General features: G+C 40.1%; 1 protein-coding gene across 1 annotated transcript in view; it reads right to left on the reverse strand.

The window, feature by feature from the left end:
• The window catches only part of itpr3 (inositol 1,4,5-trisphosphate receptor, type 3), a 199,040-nt gene that overhangs the window by 17,069 nt on the left and 162,990 nt on the right, over nucleotides 1–18,981 (reverse strand). Inside the window, exons 42-50 of the mRNA XM_048240949.1 lie at nucleotides 17,965–18,165; nucleotides 16,321–16,431; nucleotides 16,023–16,118; nucleotides 9,933–10,034; nucleotides 5,723–5,809; nucleotides 3,176–3,286; nucleotides 2,444–2,636; nucleotides 2,227–2,340; nucleotides 1,743–1,915 (exon numbers count right to left, since the gene is read on the reverse strand). Coding sequence (XP_048096906.1) covers nucleotides 1,743–1,915; nucleotides 2,227–2,340; nucleotides 2,444–2,636; nucleotides 3,176–3,286; nucleotides 5,723–5,809; nucleotides 9,933–10,034; nucleotides 16,023–16,118; nucleotides 16,321–16,431; nucleotides 17,965–18,165 — 1,188 coding nt within the window. The remainder of the gene's footprint in view (nucleotides 1–1,742; nucleotides 1,916–2,226; nucleotides 2,341–2,443; nucleotides 2,637–3,175; nucleotides 3,287–5,722; nucleotides 5,810–9,932; nucleotides 10,035–16,022; nucleotides 16,119–16,320; nucleotides 16,432–17,964; nucleotides 18,166–18,981) is intronic.

Here is an 18,981-nt window from a genome sequence, read left to right on the forward strand (position 1 = left end):
GAATGGCCTGTAAATTAATAACTAGATATAACGTCAAGGTGTGATTAGGCTATCTGTCTTTCCCATTAGAATCAATGGGGCGTGATGCAGATTAAATGCATCGCACTTTGCCGCCGTGTGAATCACGATTCAGTTATATTTGGTCGACGCCGCTCCATAAAATCCATTGTTCATCCAGTGTTTGTTTGTTAAAAACTTCGGCACTGATGTGTGTGGCAAGTGACAGTGCACCATAGACTGTAGGCCTATAAAATGGCAGTGCACTCATGTCGAAAAGTTCCTTATTTTCAACTGAACTCCTTATTTTCCTTATTTTCAACTGATAATGAATATAGTATTTTATGTTTGTTATGCCCTTTATTAGCAATATTTCTGAAGAATATATTGTGTTGCCTTAGGTCTGCTGCACATCTTTTGAAATTTGATTTGAAATAACCAAATAGACCTACGTCTTAAAGTTAAGTTAATGAAGTAACTTGCTTTGCTTTCATTTGAATCCTAATCAAGATACACAATAATTGCTTTATATTGTTAACATGGACTCCTGGAAAGTTCAGAAATGTAAAATAATAGAATTTTAATCATGCGATAAAATATGTGATTAATCGTGATTAACTATAAGAATTCAGCGATTAATCATGATTAACATTTTTAATCGTTTGACAGCACTAATAAATACCAAAACTAAACCAATTTAAAAATGAAAAAAAGTAAATAGTTTATTATCCGTCTAAAGTGCAGATCGAGCTGATTGATTGCCTGTTCATGAGGAGCAGGCTACATGGCAAGAGGCAAAATCTGAATGTGAAAACTTGAATATCCCCTTTCCAAGGGCTAATGCTATCTAAAATATCTATGAGGAGACTTGCTGTTCGATATATATATATATATATATATATATATATATATATATATATATATATATATATAGATAGATAGATAGATAGATGTATAGAGATTATCAAACTACGATGTAAAACAGTGTAAATTCAAGTACAATATGCATTATGCAATGCACATTGCCAATCAGAAGATAAGAACAAAGTGATCCTTGTTACAGCAGAGTTAAAGGAGCATCCAGCTAAACACTCTTTTGACTCACTAGTAGGTTGTGTAGGTGATGTGAAGTCTGTTATGTTGAGCAGTTTGTACAACGTTCTTCTCTCAACAACCAATGCCAGGGACTCTGGTGCTATCCCCAGCACATAGCCCCCCCTTCATCTTCAGCTTGTTCAGATTCTTAGGGCCCATTGTACAAAGACTGCACAAATACTGCTTTTTTCTGTCCGCAGAAAGTGAAACGTTGCATCCTCGCATATTGCCTTGAATTTACTAAGCTTTTACTTCATCAGGTAAACCTCCCTTTAACGTAATCTGCAGTGCCCACAACCAAACAGTATAATTTAATCACTAGCACAGATCAATGGAGTCAACCAATGACAGCATTAAAAGGAATCAAAAGTTTAGCAATCATGACAGTTGGTCTGATACCCCTGATGCTGACACCATCCGGACCTGCAGTTTTGTTCTGGATTTGTCCTTGCAGGCTATTTCCAAAAGTTGATATTGAAGTGGTTCAACTCAAAGAGAACTGTTCTGTACTGTACTTATCAATCATGTCATTGTTTAGGTACTTTTTGCAAGAGTATTTGCCATAAAAATGTGCTGAATACAAGTACATCAATACCTTTTTGTTTTTAATCAGATGAAACTGTTTTATACATTCAAGAGTCAAAACTCACATTCAGGGTTCCCAACAGGATAAGAGTGGGGCCGATGCCAAAGTGGTAGATGGAGCGCAGTATGAGAGCTACAGTGAGGGGTCGAAGCCCATAACGCTGTGACAACAGGCCCATGATGGACAGTCCCGCAAAAACCCAGAACATCATAGCCAATAGCGAAGAATCTATGGTACCTGAGAGAGCACAAAACATGTTTAACCAAAATTATTAAATTATTTATATATTTTTCACATGACCAGATATAGAGGCTTAATAATAATAGAAAATTAGGAAGGTACAAAAACCTCAGAATAAACAATAAATTGTAAATAAATTGTAAAAAAATTATAAATCCCTGCTCACAGAAGTACCAGTATTTATTCCACTTCAAGCACTGCTCACATGTTTTGAAATACCAATATGCCATGACAGGAGGAATATATTAAATAAGAGGAAGCTAGAATAATCTTAATACAGATAGATTTGGGGAATAGCCATTTCTCACCAGAGTTATATGGGTAGAAGAGGGCAATAATGAGGTTTATAAAGACAGCCAGATTGAAGGAGATACTTCCCCACAATGCCATGCGACCTGAGAACCAAAACAACACTGGCATACCTGCACACATGCACACAAATATTTTAGTCTTTCAGGAATAGGATCATATCTGTTCATTTATATAACAGAGACTGTCAGAGATATGATGAATAGGATTTCTTACTGCGTAGCTTTTTCTGCCACTCCATCTCATTGTGTAGAAAGGATGTCTGCTCAAAGAAGTGTGTAACTTTACTGCCCTGTTCATCCTGCTCTGTCGTATTGAACACACGGACTTTTGATTCCTCTGTTAGGTACTCGCAGATAGGATGAATTGGGAACACAATCTGCTCCATGCTGTGATCCTCACGCACAATCTGAGTCCAGACACACATATAAGTACATTCTTACATGTTGCTCATCTCGTCATTGTTCTTCCACAGTTGACTGGATATCTATTACACATAACTGTCTGGGAATTTTCCAATGGCTGTAATAGCTCAAATGAAAATATAGCCGCAAGCGGCAACAATAGGGCTCCAAGAAGCTGGAGACCATGGGGACCCTTGTTGATTTTTGAAAAAAATGTGTTAATTCTTGTGAATTTTGCAGCAATTGCTGCTGTAAGCCACAGTGACAACTGCAGATACCTGCAGTAGGCCTTTGGGCACTGAAAATGTAGAATTGTGAGCACTGAGCAGATTCCAAAAATAATTCTGTGGAAATGCATGGATTCCTGTTGCTTTCAGTATCAAACGTATAATTCAACTGTGATCACAACATTTTTATTATTTTTGTATATGTCTACTGTAAATGTTTGATTTGTTTATACAAACTGTGTATGCATGTGATGATACAAATTAATTGTGGTACAGTATCATTGCCTATGAAATTATCTCCAGGCTTGCCAGCCTACCTCAATTTGTGATGTGTGCCTGTCATAATACTCCAGGGGCTCCTCATCCGGTTTCTCAATGGGCCCACTGGACTTCAGCATCTGGGAGAGCTGCTTATTGTTCAGGTTTAACTGAGGGATACAAACAAAACCATTTAGCTGACTAAGCACACACAAAAATCAATCATACTATATCGATTTCCATCTGGTCTGTTTCCTGGTACAAGCTGTCTACGATGCCCTGCCAAGCCCAGCGAACCTCCATGTCTGGGGGAAGAGTGAGACACCTTCCTGCCTTCTTTGCTCTGGTAGAGGCTCCTTAGAACATCTCCTCAGCAGCTGCCCAAAGGCTCTGGCTGATGGTCGCTATCGTTGGCGCCACGACCAGGTGCTTAAGGTAATTGCTGAGAGCTTAGCCTCAGCCATCAGCACCAGCTAACACCATCATGCTCCAAAGAAGGAGAAGGAGCTGGAGAGAAACCCCGGGCGCACCCACAATTAACAACAGGCCTCCTCCACAAAGCCTCTGACTGGCAGCTGCAGGTCGACCTGGGAAAACAGCTGAGGTTCCCTCAGCATATTTCAACAAGTCTCCACCCAGACATGATAGTTACCTCCGAGGCTTTCAAACACCTGATCATGCTGGAACAGTGCCCTGGGAAGAGCGTATTGAGGAAGCCAATGAGAGGAAACACGCTAACACCTTCTGTGAGCCTATAGAAGTCGGCTGTAGAGGCTTTGCAGGACGCTCACTTTGCAAAGTCCTTAGTAGTTTGGGCGTGACAGGGGAGGCCAAGTAGAGGGCCATTCAATCTGCAAGCGAAGCCACAGAAAAAGCCATAAGGTGGCTTTGGATTAAGAGGGCTGATCCGTGGTCTGCTACTGGGACGCAAGTCGGGGCTTGTTCAACCGTGGCTGGGTCGCCTGGGCGAGGGTGTATGATGTTGCGAGACCCAAAACACCCAATGATCCCAGGATACATCACTGAGGATGCGTCCCAGTGCATCCATGAGATGTTTCTTGCATAGGTGGGATTTTATGGAATCTGGCAATATAACAATCATGATGGTGGGATTCTCTATGTCTTCACAATTTACAAAAATATATGTACTGACATTAACTAATTAATTTTTTCTTTATGAATTTTGTTCACTGAAGTCTTGGACTTCTGGATGAAAAGTGTGCCTTATACTTCTCTTGTGACCTGAAGTACTGTAACCTGTGCTTGCATATGTGCAGATGTCATGTAGCCAAAAGCACTGTTGATCTGTGCATGCCTTGACCAACATTTGTTTCTTTGTTATGGAAAACAAGTTTATTATTTACATTAGAATTTCAGCCCAAAGTGGGAGACCATGTAGAAATTTGCTGCAATTTCAAAACCAGATTATATGTTTGTGTTGAGTCAAGAGTCCGTGAGATATTCAACTGAGAAGAATGAGTGTGGAAATGGAAGCAGAATGTATGCAGAATGTAAATATGATTAAATTTCATGAAGATTCAAAGTAAATTTCCTCGCAAACCGGTTATCACAGCAGCTAGCCACTAGCATATTTCACATGATATGCATATGATATCTGTGAGATGAGTACTCTGTGAGAGATTCAACAGAAAAGATGGGGTGTGAATTTGGACACACTCTGTATCCGCCGGCCTCATTGGGTTAATCCCAAAATATAAGATACAAATTACAAAATGTCCTTCACACTCCCACCAAACTCTTAAAGAAAAGGGCAGTTTCCTCAATTTTCATAAAATGAAACTTTCATTGGAAAAAGGCAATTACACCTATACATATGATATTTTAGGATTAATGCACAGTGTCTAGTTGATACATGGATAATGCAGATACTGCATATAGTCTATTGAAATCCACTAGCTGTAATGTAAGGGATAATGTATAGAACGCCGGTCATTACTGGGAAAATAAGTCCGACAGGCGAACCCGGACCCGGCGCCAAGCGCGGAGGGGTCTTGTTCCCCTGAAGGGACTTATTTTAACAGTAATGACCGGCGCGCTCTATACATTATCCCGCTTTCTTATAACTACTTGCCAAAACGATAAACTCCCCACGATATGACTTTAGCCTACATAACCTAGCCTATTTGTTACCGTTCATCGTGGCATTTGCTGAGAAACAAATAGTTCGCAACAACACACGCTGCTGAACTTGAATCAAACATTCTTTAGAACACAGCTGATCAACCGTCTGCTTTCACGTTTGAATGAAGTTCCAGTCCTTGCGTAGTGATATGAAAGAAAGACATTAATCAGAATCACAAAACCCGTTGCCATTGACAGCGGTGATTAAATGCTTTGCCGGTGACTTATGTAGATTTAACATAGGCCCGAACGTTGGGAAGGCCCATTCATGTGAATGGAACTTTCTGCAGCACTCTGAAGAGCCGTGTAATAAAATCATTTACACTATTAACAATGCATCCATTATATTTCTGATATCTTAATGGCAAAAAAGCATGGGTGTTCCTCAATGATTCTACACTAGTACAATACTATGCACTATACACACACAGACACACACACAATTTAAAAAGTGCCTGTCCTACCATGGAGCTGATGCCCTCCTCTCCATCTTCCTTGCTTTTTTTTGGAGGTTTCAAGAGAACCAGCAAGACTTTATTGTGGCGTGCCAACTGCCAGAGAAAAAGAAAGAAATCCACATTGACAAAATAATGTCTAAGATGAGTAAGGTTAAAATTTTAAAAATCTTAATAGGGGGGACAGGTTAATGATAAATTCTGGTGGATTTTCTGCTGGGTGGTAAGGTTATGCTTGGGTGATAACGCCGGCCATGCACAGGAGCTCTTCGCAAGATTTCTGACCAGGGAGTCAGGAGGATAGACAGAAGAGTAGTCCAGGAGCCAAGGAGCAATCTGAGAAAGCTCCGGAAAGACTTGGAGGCAGCAGGTGCAATTCTTACAGAGAATATCTTAGGTAAAGCACTCCACCGTTACTCCACCACATAACAAATAATAAAAAGAAAAAAATAGAAATGAAATAAAATAAAAGAAATAATAAAAAAGAAAATTCCATGTTAAATTAGTCCAATTGGTTTGCGTCTAACCGGCTGAAAAATATTATTCAATCTGCACTCCTCTGCCGACCAACCAGCTCAGCTGATGATGATCACCGGCCCTTCAGCCAGATGTCCTTGAGCAGCAGCAAGGATGAAAGTTCTGGACAAAACTTGTGCAATCCACGCAGCAATAAAAATAACATAAAACAATTAAATCAAAGATCACTATATCCACTAATTTAACTTCACTAAACTTAACTAAAGTATTAAAAATAAACCAAGGCAAAATGTTTGGTAAATCGGGAAAAAATAACAAATTAACAAACAAAAACACGCTAGACGGAGCGGCTTGAGTGCAGCTAGCGCCCCGCAAAATTTTTAATTATTGTAATATAATATTATAATATTGCTCTCATATCCACACCTCGCTGTTCACCCGAACAATTGGCGTAGTGCACAAACACCATGGTGTTGAGCAGCTAAGCACTGCAACTCTCGCTCCCTCCTACACTCAGTACTTCTCATCACTGTCCCTCTCTGTCACTCTGCAAGCGTGAGACGGGAGATTCAGCCAGTCCCTAACAGATACTGTAGGAGAGGTTTTACAGCTGTCACTCTATTGTGCCGAAAATAGGTCGGGTCTTAGACCCATCTTAAACCTGAACCATTTGAAAGCTTATTGGAAACAAATACCAGTCAGGGAGTTTGCTCAGTGTCATACCCTGAACAGTGATAAAAAAAGGAGAGTGATTAGTCACTGTCGACCTAAAGGCTTTCTTCTGCTTCGGAATTACGCCTAGGCACGGGAGGTATCTGCACTTGCATTGGAGGATGAAGCAACAATTTCGAGGTGCATCGATGTGAATCTGGATCAGAGGACACCTATATTTTGAACTTTGGTCAACTGGATGCTGACGTTCAGCCCAAATTTCTACACGAAGTGCCGATTATACTGCTATGCTAAACTGATACAGAAATAATAGCCTAATTGATAAATAGCATTAAACTAGCATTAAAGCAATGTAAATAAAACTACCCTTGCATCACATTGCAATAGTTATACTGTTCACTGTAGTTGGTAGTAGGCATATAAGCTACTTTTCGGCGCAGTACTACTAACCGGAGCAAGTAAAATTCCGCCACTGCTGAGAAACTAGTCCCTCAAGATGTAATGTGATCATTGAGATGCAAGGATAGTTTTATTTGTAACATTATTCTATCAACACAGACATTTACATCGATAGTCTGCCGTTATAGTTTATGTGCCTTGGGTGTACTGTGGAGTGGGCAAGACTGTTTTTAGTGACAGGCTAGCACATACCATTGACTTGCACTAGCTTACCACCTGCGAAGTCTGCAACTAGAAGGACTGGATGAAACATGTTGAAAACGGTCTCCACTGATAAATATCACACTTGCTAACTTGGAAATGAGGTCCTATGTCCAAAATCCTGAACCAACCCTTTAATGTTAAATGTCAGGCTGATGCTACGTGGGCAGCCCTGGCAGCTGCTGATGCACGGGGACCTCCTAACTGGGCATAGGGCTCGATAGCATGTGAGTGACCTGACGGCCCTGTCAGTAAACCGGTGATTCAAAGGTTATGCTACACGCAAACCCCTTCTACCAAGGTGCTGACTAGGAGTAGAGTCATTTGCTACCTGCTTTTCACCCTCAAGTCTAGCAGGAACACTGAACGAATGTGCCCCCTACACAAGACCGAACAGTTGTTAGAGGGCTACTGTACATAACGCGAAAATAAATAGAGTTCGGCTACATGCAAGTCTAAGTGTCGTACCTCCCCTTAATTTTCCTGTTCCCCACATATTCAAAGATAAAAGTGAGTAGCAATTACAGTAATCCGAATAAATAACAAGATAACAATGAATCAGAATAAAACAAAATCATTACATTCAAATACATGTAACATACACATAACCTTTTTAGATAACACTTTACTTGACAGTGTCGACATAAGAGGGACATGACACTGTCATAACTATGTCATGACGCTGTCATAAACATGTCATAAATGTTATAAACAGGTCATAAACGTTTATGACTTGTCATTAAGTGTGATACCGTTTTTGTCATGACAAGTCGACATTGTTTGGGTTGTCTTGATTATGACAACTTGACATTAATCAAAGTGAAATTACCAGAAGTTGTCTTGGTCATGACGATTTTACATTAAATATGTTTGGAATGTCTTTGTAATGACAACTTGACATTAACCAGGATGACATCACCAGAAGATATAGCTGTCATGACAACTTGACATTAAATTTGTTTGGAGTGTCCTTATTAAGACAACTTGACATTAAACAGGATGACATTACCAGAGGATGTTTTTGCCATAACAGCTTGACATAAACAGAAAATACACCTCTTTTTTGTATTCATGGCATGTTGACAATGATTATTATAATTAGATGTGCAAAGGTAAAGACCAATTCTAGCACTTGGTCAGATAGATGTGTGACAGGATATTTCACAAAACTGGCTGTGATGACACTATTATGACAGTGTAATGGATAGATTCTTAGACCATAAGTGGTGGCATTTTAATTTAAAGTGGTGACATTTTGAGAGCGGTACAAAATATAACCGCCGCCCAGTCCTGCACAGCAAAAATAAATCTCCTACTCCATCCCCTACTCTTGCAACTTTTGTGTATGTACAGTAAGTTAGTGTGTGCATGTTTCTTTTTGTGTACATGTGTGCATCTCTGTGTGTGTTTTCGCTTGTGAGTGTGTGTGTGTTTGCTTGCGAGTGGGTGTGTGGAGGTAATGGCGTGTGTGTGTGTGTGTGTTTATGTGTGTGTGTGCGTGTGCCTGCTTGCCTATGTGTGTGTTTTTATGTGTATGTGTGTGCGTGCATATGTGTGTTTGTGCATGCATGCATGTACGCGTTTGTGTTTTTGTGTGTGTGCGTGGTAGCGTGTGCTTATGTGCATGCCTGTGTGTGTGCATGTGAGTGTGTGTGTACGTATGCCTGCATGTCTATTGTGTGTTTATGTGTGTGTCTTTATGTGTGTGTGTGTGTGTATTTATGCGTGTGTTTGTGTGTGTGTGTGTGCGTGTGTGTTCTTTTTGTTCTTGCGCCCTTTTAATCGAAGATTCTAGAGCCCTACACTCTAAGATCTTTGGTTACAATGCTGCAAGTGGTTTCATTCCATGTAGCCTATAGGCAAGCCATCCTTTGGCATACTCTGAATGTACTAGGGTAGTGTAGCCAAAAATGTTGTTTTAGCACATTTTACACAAATTGTGTTTGGTGAAAATAATTTTCATCAGACATTGTGACCGGACAGAATTTGTTGGACTTTATAGTTATTTCCTAGTCAAAGTCGGGTAATTATCAAACAAAGGAAACTCAGATCCATGTAGATTTCTCTTTGTGGATTAGCATGCAAATTGAACTGACTTCTGTTGGACTTTCTGTTCTTCTAATCACCACATATTTAGCCATGCCTGTTCAGAGATGAATTGCCCACCAGATCTATCTAAATAATATTTTTTTCTTGTCCATCTCCTCTCCTCACATTAAAAAAATACTGACATTGAAAAAGACTTACAGTGTAAAAAAAGACAGCGGAGGCACTCTGCAAAACATTGCATTTGACCAAGGCAAAGCAAAGACGGCCGTCTTGAATTTCCCCTTGGGGATCAATAAAGTATCTATCTATCTATCTATCTATCAAAGGAAAACACTGAGGCATGTGAAGGGCTCTACTGTACCTGCAAGGCTAGGATGTATATGTTGTGACCAACTTCTCTTGGCGAAACCTCTCCTTCTTCACAATCACTTTCCTGCAGGTATGCTTTCTTGATAACCTCAACCTGTGGGTAGTCATGCACAAATATCTATGATTGCAAGACAACAAAATGTCTTAAAAGACTGAATTGCAATCCTTGACAGTCAAGTGAGACTTGAAATAAAATGCTCACATTTCAAGTTATTGTCCTAAGCCTGAAACAGATTAGAAAGCCTCATAACTAATTGTATTAATACCACTTTGTAGACTTGCAATGTGAGAAATGTCGGTATACTCATGTATTGCAATATTACTGTACTGTATAATATATATTTTTTTAAATGTACATGCAAAGTTTCATGAAAGACAGGGCTCTTGGTTGTGTTGTATTTAAACCCGCAAGCACTGATCTTCAGCCATTTTACTCTTTCACTCCAACATAACAATGTAGACTTGTGATTTTATGCATATGGTGGTCTGTTTTTTACACTAAAACAAAAAAACTTGCTTTCCAGCATCACAATATGTTCAATTGTAACTCTTGTATCATGACATCACTTGATTCTTGCCAGTTAAGTTATTTTGCAGGTAATTACACTGTGTATGTATGGCCATAACATAATATATGTGTGTGTGTGTTCACTTCAGCTGATAATGAGTATTTTAGCACACCGTAATCTTTAGTAAACTCATAATTTTCAGTCATTTTTAGGGGGGTTACTATATGTCAACAAAGATTAGATACCTAAGACTGACACTGAAAATAGAAGATTTCTTCTATTTTTGAACAATGTTGCTTGTCATATAATGATACAGAAACTAGCTGTAAGTTACGCTGCAGATGCACTTTTGTGACACGGCTGAAGTGTGATGTCGCGATGCCTCCCCTCGTTCAGATGTGTGTGGGCGTTTCTTTAAAATGTCAGTTTGCAGCTCATAGTCAGTTCGTTTTAACTTGTGTTAAGTGTTTCTCACAAATGTACAACCATTTTAGGAATGTATTTAACACTATACGAAAATATTAATAGCCAATAAAAACAATGTAGGCCATTTCGAAATCTTGTCTTATTTAACTTATGGCCTGTGCAGACTACACAATTTTTTTCATCGTCATCCACGATGATCTTTTACGATTGAACATGTCAGACTAGGCGCTCAGATAACCACAAATTCTTACCATGTCTTGGTCATAAGATTGGCCAGATTACAAGATCATGTAGCCTATCTATCGTAGGTTTCTTGTCCCGTGTTGACATGCAGTGTCAACACGGGAGTCGTAGGATATTCCCCCAAAATTCTGACATGCAAGACTTTTGGTTGAGGAGTCGTGGAACATCGCAGACAATAATTCACAGGTCGTTGAATATGTCACATTACAAGATGCTTCCTCCTTCGACTTTTCATATTCGGGCACAACACTGGAAATTCGTCACGACAAAATCGGGCTAGAATCGTGTAGTCTGCACAGGCCACTACTCAATGTAATTTCAAACCCTCACCAGAAACACCAACAGTCAATATCTTTCTCCAAATCCTAGTTTTGTTTGTTTTATGGGACTCCTAGGTGGTGGTCTAAATGAGGGGAGGCATCGTGACATCACACTTCAGTTGTGTCACAAAAGTGGATCCGCAGCGTTAAGCCAGGTTCACATTGTACGCGGCATGCGATGCGCTCGCCGCTAGGTTGCCTAAAACCTTTTTTTTTGGTTACCGCCAGGGTCAGTGCAAAAGACCTATGATTTACAGCGATCCGCAGTCAAAGATCAACATGGTTCAACTTTGACCGTGGCACGCGCAAGAGCGGCTAAGCAGCAAAATGCCGCTTGTACTGTGCTTTTGCAGCGCAGCGGCAGGCCAGTTCTTGCACGCGCAAGCCATTGACAATAATGGGTTTCATAGCGCAGCACTGCCGCTTGCGCGTAGAATGTCAACCCAGAAAAGGTTGCTTGTGTTGCGTCGTCTCGATAAGATTCACTCCCATGCTTCAACTTTAAGTTTACCTAATCTGTATTTTTTTGTCAAATAAACCGTTATTCCAGTAGGCCACGGCTGCCCCTAATTTTGATGTCAAATTGGGGAATGAAAACATTCTACTCTTTAAAAATTCTACTTGTTACTTCGAGTAAATTGATCATAACTTCTGAACCAAAGATGATAAAATTGATTCATTTTTTTTTTCATTGAGGAGAACACAAAAATATCTATCTTTCACACAATATATCTATAATAGACATTAGGGAAAAAGTAAGATTCATCTTGACAAATTGATATTTTCATGTTTTTTGCGGTTGCATTTTGAAGGTATTGTTTAAAAACCATGGGCCCTATTTTGACCCAGCGCAAAGCGTATTCTCCATGCGTGTCCCTTTTATTGAACAATGCGCTCATGGGTGTGGCAATTAATGACCTAAGGTGTGGTCTGGTGTGGTGTGTGTACGCCACTGACCAAGAAAAACCTGGTCTATAGCAAAAGGCACATATGAAGCACAGCTGAAGACGGTCACAAGATGTAAGCAGCAACTCCTCTGCAGGATAAATGTCCTTAGTAGAGCTGTAATCGGGCCTTAAAAGTTAGGCCCGACAAGACCCGGGCCCGACAGAAATCAGCCCGAGCCCGGCCCGAGACTGAAAGCTTTTTAAAAGCCCAAACCCGTTTACAGCCCAACACTATTCAAATGTCCGCTCGCACGCAGCTCTTTTGCCTTTTGTCAAGAATGAGTTATTTATACATTTAATTATTCATGACTAACGTAGGCTGGGCCACTTGGAAGTTGGAACAAAGAAATAAAAAAGTCCTCTGTAACATCAGAAGATCTCAGCATTCTGAAGTTTGCGGGAACCCTCCTATTCGCAGCCCCGACATCAATTAGTTCTTGCGCCAGCTTTTCAAACCCTTCGCCATTTACAACATTAAAAGGCCTAATGTCTTTACAGCGAAAGCTGACACACTTCTCCTCCGTAACCATTTGTTTCACCTTTGCAGGTTTTAGTTTTGTTGCTGTAACAAACAATGTGATTGTAGGTTGATCCTGATGGGCACTGGCAGCTTTGATCAACATGGTGTGATTGGTGTGTGTATATATGTGCCTTGTCTTCTTGTGGTCTTCATGTCTGAAGAAGGGCATTCAGCCCGAAACGTCACATGTGGTGATTAAATCTTTTTTATAAGGAGTTTTCAGTGTGTGGACTAACGTCATTTTTTATTACTGAAATTTTTGGGTCCAGCACCTGTTTGGATCTGGATGTGCGCGTTTTTTGTATTTTTTAGCTTTGATCAACATGCCTTATCAGCAACGAATTCCCTGTTGTTCTGCAGAATGTTACATCCTTTGGATTTTAGATAACCACTGGCTCATTATTCTCATTATGCACATGATCAAAATTTTTCCACACCTCAGACTTTGCTTTTTTTGCTGTTGCACCTAAAACGTAATCGCCAGAGGCCAGCCTCCATTTCACCTCCTCAGCATCCATTTCTGCATCTTTCTCGCAGCTAATCGAAATGCATCACCTGACCGCTCATTTAGCCTACCGCGCAAGCCTGAGCCCAGCCCGAGCCCGCGTGAAATGATAGAAATTATAGAAAGCCTGAACCCGACCGAACCTGCTGGATCCCGTCGGGTCCCATCAGGTCCGGGCAAACATTATCAGCTCTAGTCTTTCGGTTTCGGTTTTTTATTCAGTCATTCGAATATTATTGGGGTAAGTGCTGCTTTTTTCAGGCTGTTTCGATGGTAACCCATTGTTTGTCAATAGTGAAAGTCATTAACTGTGTATAACTGGTCGTTGACTATGACACCACTGTGAAGCAGTGGCGATTGCTGCTCTTTGGAACAGGGGAAGCTCTGATAAAAATGGTCAATTATTAAATTAATATTATTAAGGTGCTATATTGTTCTTTGAGGGCAAAAATGATCCCAAAACCCAGAATAGGCCAAACAGTAGGCTATAGACGGCAGACATGGCATGTAGTTATATATTAGTTATAGCGCGCTACCTAACTTAGCCTAAATACACAACTGAAACAAAAGCAAGTCACAAACTCTGTAACTCCACATTACGGTTTTATTTACAGTATGCTATTTACAAAGACAAATAGAAACCGACTGTATTGCTCCCAAATTATGAGAATTTGAGCTGCAACTTGCCTTGCCTGCCTCTCGACTTCACCTGCCAACACGCATCCATTGAACTTGAACCACTCCTGTCAGATCGCGACATATGCTGTCAATCAAAAAGAGTCCAGCCTCTATAGCGGTTCCTCCAATCATCATACAAAAGCTCGGCGTCCAGGCCATCCCACTGTCCCATTCACTCCCAGAGACGCCGGGCTTCCCTGGAAATGACGATTTTGTGGCGCTTGTCCAATAAACGTGTAGCTTTTCTGCACTGAGATCAGCCCACTCTGTAGTGCCATTAGGCGTGTTCGTCTTCATGCAGATCTGTGCAGATCTGACTTGATGAGATGTACTGTATGCTGGGTTGAGCACAATGGAGCTCTCCATTGTGTTCAACCAAGCATGCATCACATCAAGTCAGATCTGCACGGATCTGCATGAAGACGAACACGCCTATTGAAAGTCCAGTGAAGCCGAGCGTCTATGGGGTTTTTTGCATCGTTTTTTGATGGATCGTGTCGTCACAGCAATGTATTACGGGTGCGAAATCACGATAAATGACCGGCAAAACCTTATTGCTGAACAAACTAGCTATGAAGATGAACATGTTTTCAGCATGTTCTAGTTGGAATAGTAGGCTAGAAGCTAATGTAATACTGTTATTTGATGCGATTTTCCGTGATATTTTAGAGGAGGCTGAGCTTCCCCTGTAGTCTTAGAGCAATCGCCTCTGCTGTGAAGTTAGTTTCACTTTGCCAATGAGATCAAATAGTAGACGAGTGCAGATGCGTCTAGGCTATACTCTGCTAGGTTTTAGTAAAGCATGGTTTAGTGGAATACCTGTTCCATTCGGTCTCACATGCAAGCAGATTCCTTCAAATGTGTCGCTGACTATCAAAATACCGATACGCTGTTTGAAGTTGTGCTGCTTGCTGTTGAAGAGAATGACAGATGTCATTTTCATTGGTTTAAAGGATGTTACGGCCAAAACACACCCAAGACTGATTAAGATACATAAGAACTGCCTTTTTGCGTCATTCGCCCGACGTTTGATAATGTTTCATAACAAAACCACCCCCATTGTGGACTGGACAAACCCCTAAGATATTGACCATGCATTTTAGATTGCCGGGAAATTAGATTAATCTTAACAAACTGATATGTTCATGTTTTTGGGGATTGGATTTTGAAGAGATTTTCTAAAAATGATTTGTGTTCAACTCAAACTTATTAATTATATTTTATACAGTGTTAAAGGGCTATTTCTCCTGATTACAATGGTGGGTATATTGTATCTTTGTCATGTAGCATAACCACACAATTAGCATTTTTGTGCCACAAAGGCATCAAGTCTGAAAAATGGAATGTTCTGTGCAGTCTGTAAAGGGTTAAGCTCTTATCTGTACATTATTATTTTCTGGATAGCAAGTAAGTATTTACTGTATGTAGTAAATTTTTCATGAATGAGTGCACAAAGCATGCCAGGCGGATAGATACAGTACTGTAGAAACAGATATCATTTCACTAAATTAGTGATTTATTAAATTAGTGGGAAGTTATTACATTAACTTTTTTAACCTTCCCACCAACATAATAACTTCCTGCAAACGTAATAATTATTTGGTTATTACATGGTGGGAAATGATTATGTTGGTGGGAAGTTATTACCTTGGTGGGTTTTAAAACATGCAGATTTTTATTCCGTTGGTGGTTTATTACTTTGGCGGGAAGTTATGTTAGTGGGTGTTACACTGAACCATTGGTTGAAGGATGTGCCTTATACTGGATTTGTGACCTATTTAACATATCATAGTATTTACCCTTTGAGGAGTACCATTAATGTGATTAGGTTTACCTATAATGTTATATCCTGACTGTGGATTGAATTTTTAGAGGTTATTGCCCTTCTTTTGTTCACTACAAATACAAATTTTCCAACAAGACTATGACCTAACCAGTTCCCGCGGTCTGAGGTTAAACAGGATCCGTTCTGCATTCTCATTGTCATGACGACTCTCCATCAAGGCAAGCAGGAGCTTGGAGGCATTGTCCTGAAATAAGAATGACAGTGATAGTGCTCAAAAGTGATAGTGACAGTGCTCAAAAAACATGTCTTTCAGACATCACAAGAATGAACAGCTACATGTACTACAAGAAAAGGACAGTACATTTTGCAGAGCAACATTTAAACATATTTTGGTTATACATTTGAACTTAATCTCTACTTAAAATAAATAGGACAGTAAGTAAAACCTTGAGCTGCAACACCATTTCCATACGATACCGACACAGAGGGCTTATATCATTCAGGATGAGGGCAGTTATGATGTCAATGCCATTACATTCGTGGGTAACAATACAGGTCTTTGGGGAGGGAAAGGGAGAAACAGTTATTACACATCCAAATATTTAGTGATTTATTTATTTATTTATAAACACAATATATAAATATAACCACAGGCAGTAATTATCGGGGGTCCAAGCTAAATTGAAAGAAGTTCCCATCAGCAGGTTGAAGGTCACAGAGGAAATGAGACAAAGTATACACACACCCATTTTTATATGTCTATGTGAATTGGGTCATGAAATATTGACATGTGGTAGTTTTAGCTAGCCTGGTAAACCAAACTCATTCACTAAGTGAATAGAGTCTGGTCACTCACGATTGTGAACCTTTTTCAACATTCCATCGCAACGGGTGTAGCCTTTGTGTTAACTTTGAAATCACTGGTCCAGCCTAACCAATCACATTGAGCAGGGATTCATAACGTTACTTCTTACTTCGCCTAAACTTTACAAACTGACAATAAACAGCATTGGCAGGAAACTATGTATGTGGTACCTACCTTTGCTGTAAATACATTCACACATTCTTCCGACTGCAATTTTTAATGTTTGCATGCATTGCTACTACCGTTTACCCCAGCCACTTTCAATTTTGAAACTATAGCGCCATCCCCTCTCGTCGCTGATTGGGCAGGTAATCTCCCGACCGATGGCAACGTTAATGAACTACTGTATGGTGTTCCAGACTAGTATCTTACTGAAAGGAGATCTAGGTTGGTGTGGCTAGGCTAAGTTTTAGCACCCCTATGTACGGAATTTCAGAAAATTTGGCAGGAAATGGGGTGAAAATAGAAAAACAATTGGTGTTAGATTCAGAAGATATTGATTCAGAAATGAAGCGGGAATTTTTTTGTGCTGTCTCTGGCAGTTTCTGAAATATGAGGCAAAATGTAAATGTTCATATTATAGCGACCACTTGTGGCCAATTTGTGTCATATTTGATGCATAGCTTTTCTGTGTCATTATGAAGAAACCTATGACGTTTCATGAGAATAGGCCATTTACAATGACAATGTCATATATTGACAACTGAAATTTGATTGGTCGTTGACCATTTTGAAGAGTGAGTCAATTGGCAGATTAGGAAATGTGATGAAATAACACCAAGTGTTAGTGTGCCAAATTTCCATTTTTTCCTTCATTTTTCAGTTCATGAGATACTGACATGTGGTGGCTGTATCCCCACCTTTGGACAGAATTTCGGAATACTGGCTAAAAAAATTGATGTACGTCCAAAGAATGTTGTATTGATTGTGTGTAGCAAGTTTGAATAGGATTGGACCTTTAGAAGAGAAGATATTGGCAACAGAACCACAATGAGATGTGGCAGCTGTAGTGCCCCCTACGGACGGAATTTCAGGTAAGGCACAGTCTACCAGAAACTTCCATTTCCACTTGGACCCCTACATATACAATACAGTACATCATGTATTATGTCCATCAACATTTGCATTGTAGTTAGAGTTTCCATGAGTGTCATGTTGCATGTAAAATATAGCCAACTGCCTGCCCCAAGATACTCAGGAGTGCTAAATGGATTGATTACTTCACCTGATTCTCCTGGCAGGGTCCTTGGCAGTACTCTGTGAGTGTTTCTAGGGTCTGAATGATGAGGTCAACATTATTTTCATTGATGTAAAGTCCAAGTAGACCTAATCCTCCTGTAGTGCTGCCACACATAATGTCCAAGAACTGTAGAGTTTCACACACCAGGTTGTAATTTGTCTTGTTGTTCTGGCAGCGCAGAAAATTCTGTGAAAAATTGAGTGACAAATTGAACTGAGAATACTTTATTTCTATAATTGCAAAGAAGTAGCCTAGAAATCTAGACGCACCCTAGCGGCAGCAATACTCTCCGTGAGCTGGCTTGCGAGCTGGAAAAACCAAACTCAAGTCAGGCCAATCACATCATGTATAGAGTCTATGGACATAACGTAATGATGGCAGAGGTGCGACGGTTTCATGTGAATTCCCTGCTACTTGAAAACAAAGAAGTTGGATGCTGCTGCTGGTGAACTGCGGTCTTTGAATCGGCTTTGGTTGCAACTCAAGTTAAGCTTTTTTTTAAGCTGGCAATAGTTTGATCAACTAGCCAAGTAGCTCCGCTGATGGGTAACGCATGGGACTCATGGGTTGTAGCGCTATTCTATTGCATGCAGAGGGAATTTGAAAGACAACCGTTTATCCTGCCCCTCAGATTGAGCACTGCCAATGGTGAGTTCCCGGACCCTACATCTTGATGTGGGTCTGGCTCGTTAGACAAATACTCTATATTACTTGAGCCATATGAAAAAATGATCACTACTGTATAAAACATAGGGCTGTCAAGTTAATTTCAATTAATTAATTAAAGAAAGAATAACATGAAAGAATAACACAAACAATTAACGCTGATTAATCACATGTCATAGTGACATTTGCCCAAGTGCAGTCTGGATATAATGACTGAATGAGGCAGACGAGAAAGCACTGCTTTCTCTTGTGAATGAAACATTTAGCCTACATTTAAATAAACTAGATGTACCGCATAGCGGTACAAAATATGACCGCCGCTCAGTCCTGTACATC

This window comes from Alosa alosa, chromosome 4 (genome assembly GCF_017589495.1).
Source record: "Alosa alosa isolate M-15738 ecotype Scorff River chromosome 4, AALO_Geno_1.1, whole genome shotgun sequence".
Taxonomy (NCBI): Eukaryota; Metazoa; Chordata; class Actinopteri; order Clupeiformes; family Clupeidae; genus Alosa; species Alosa alosa.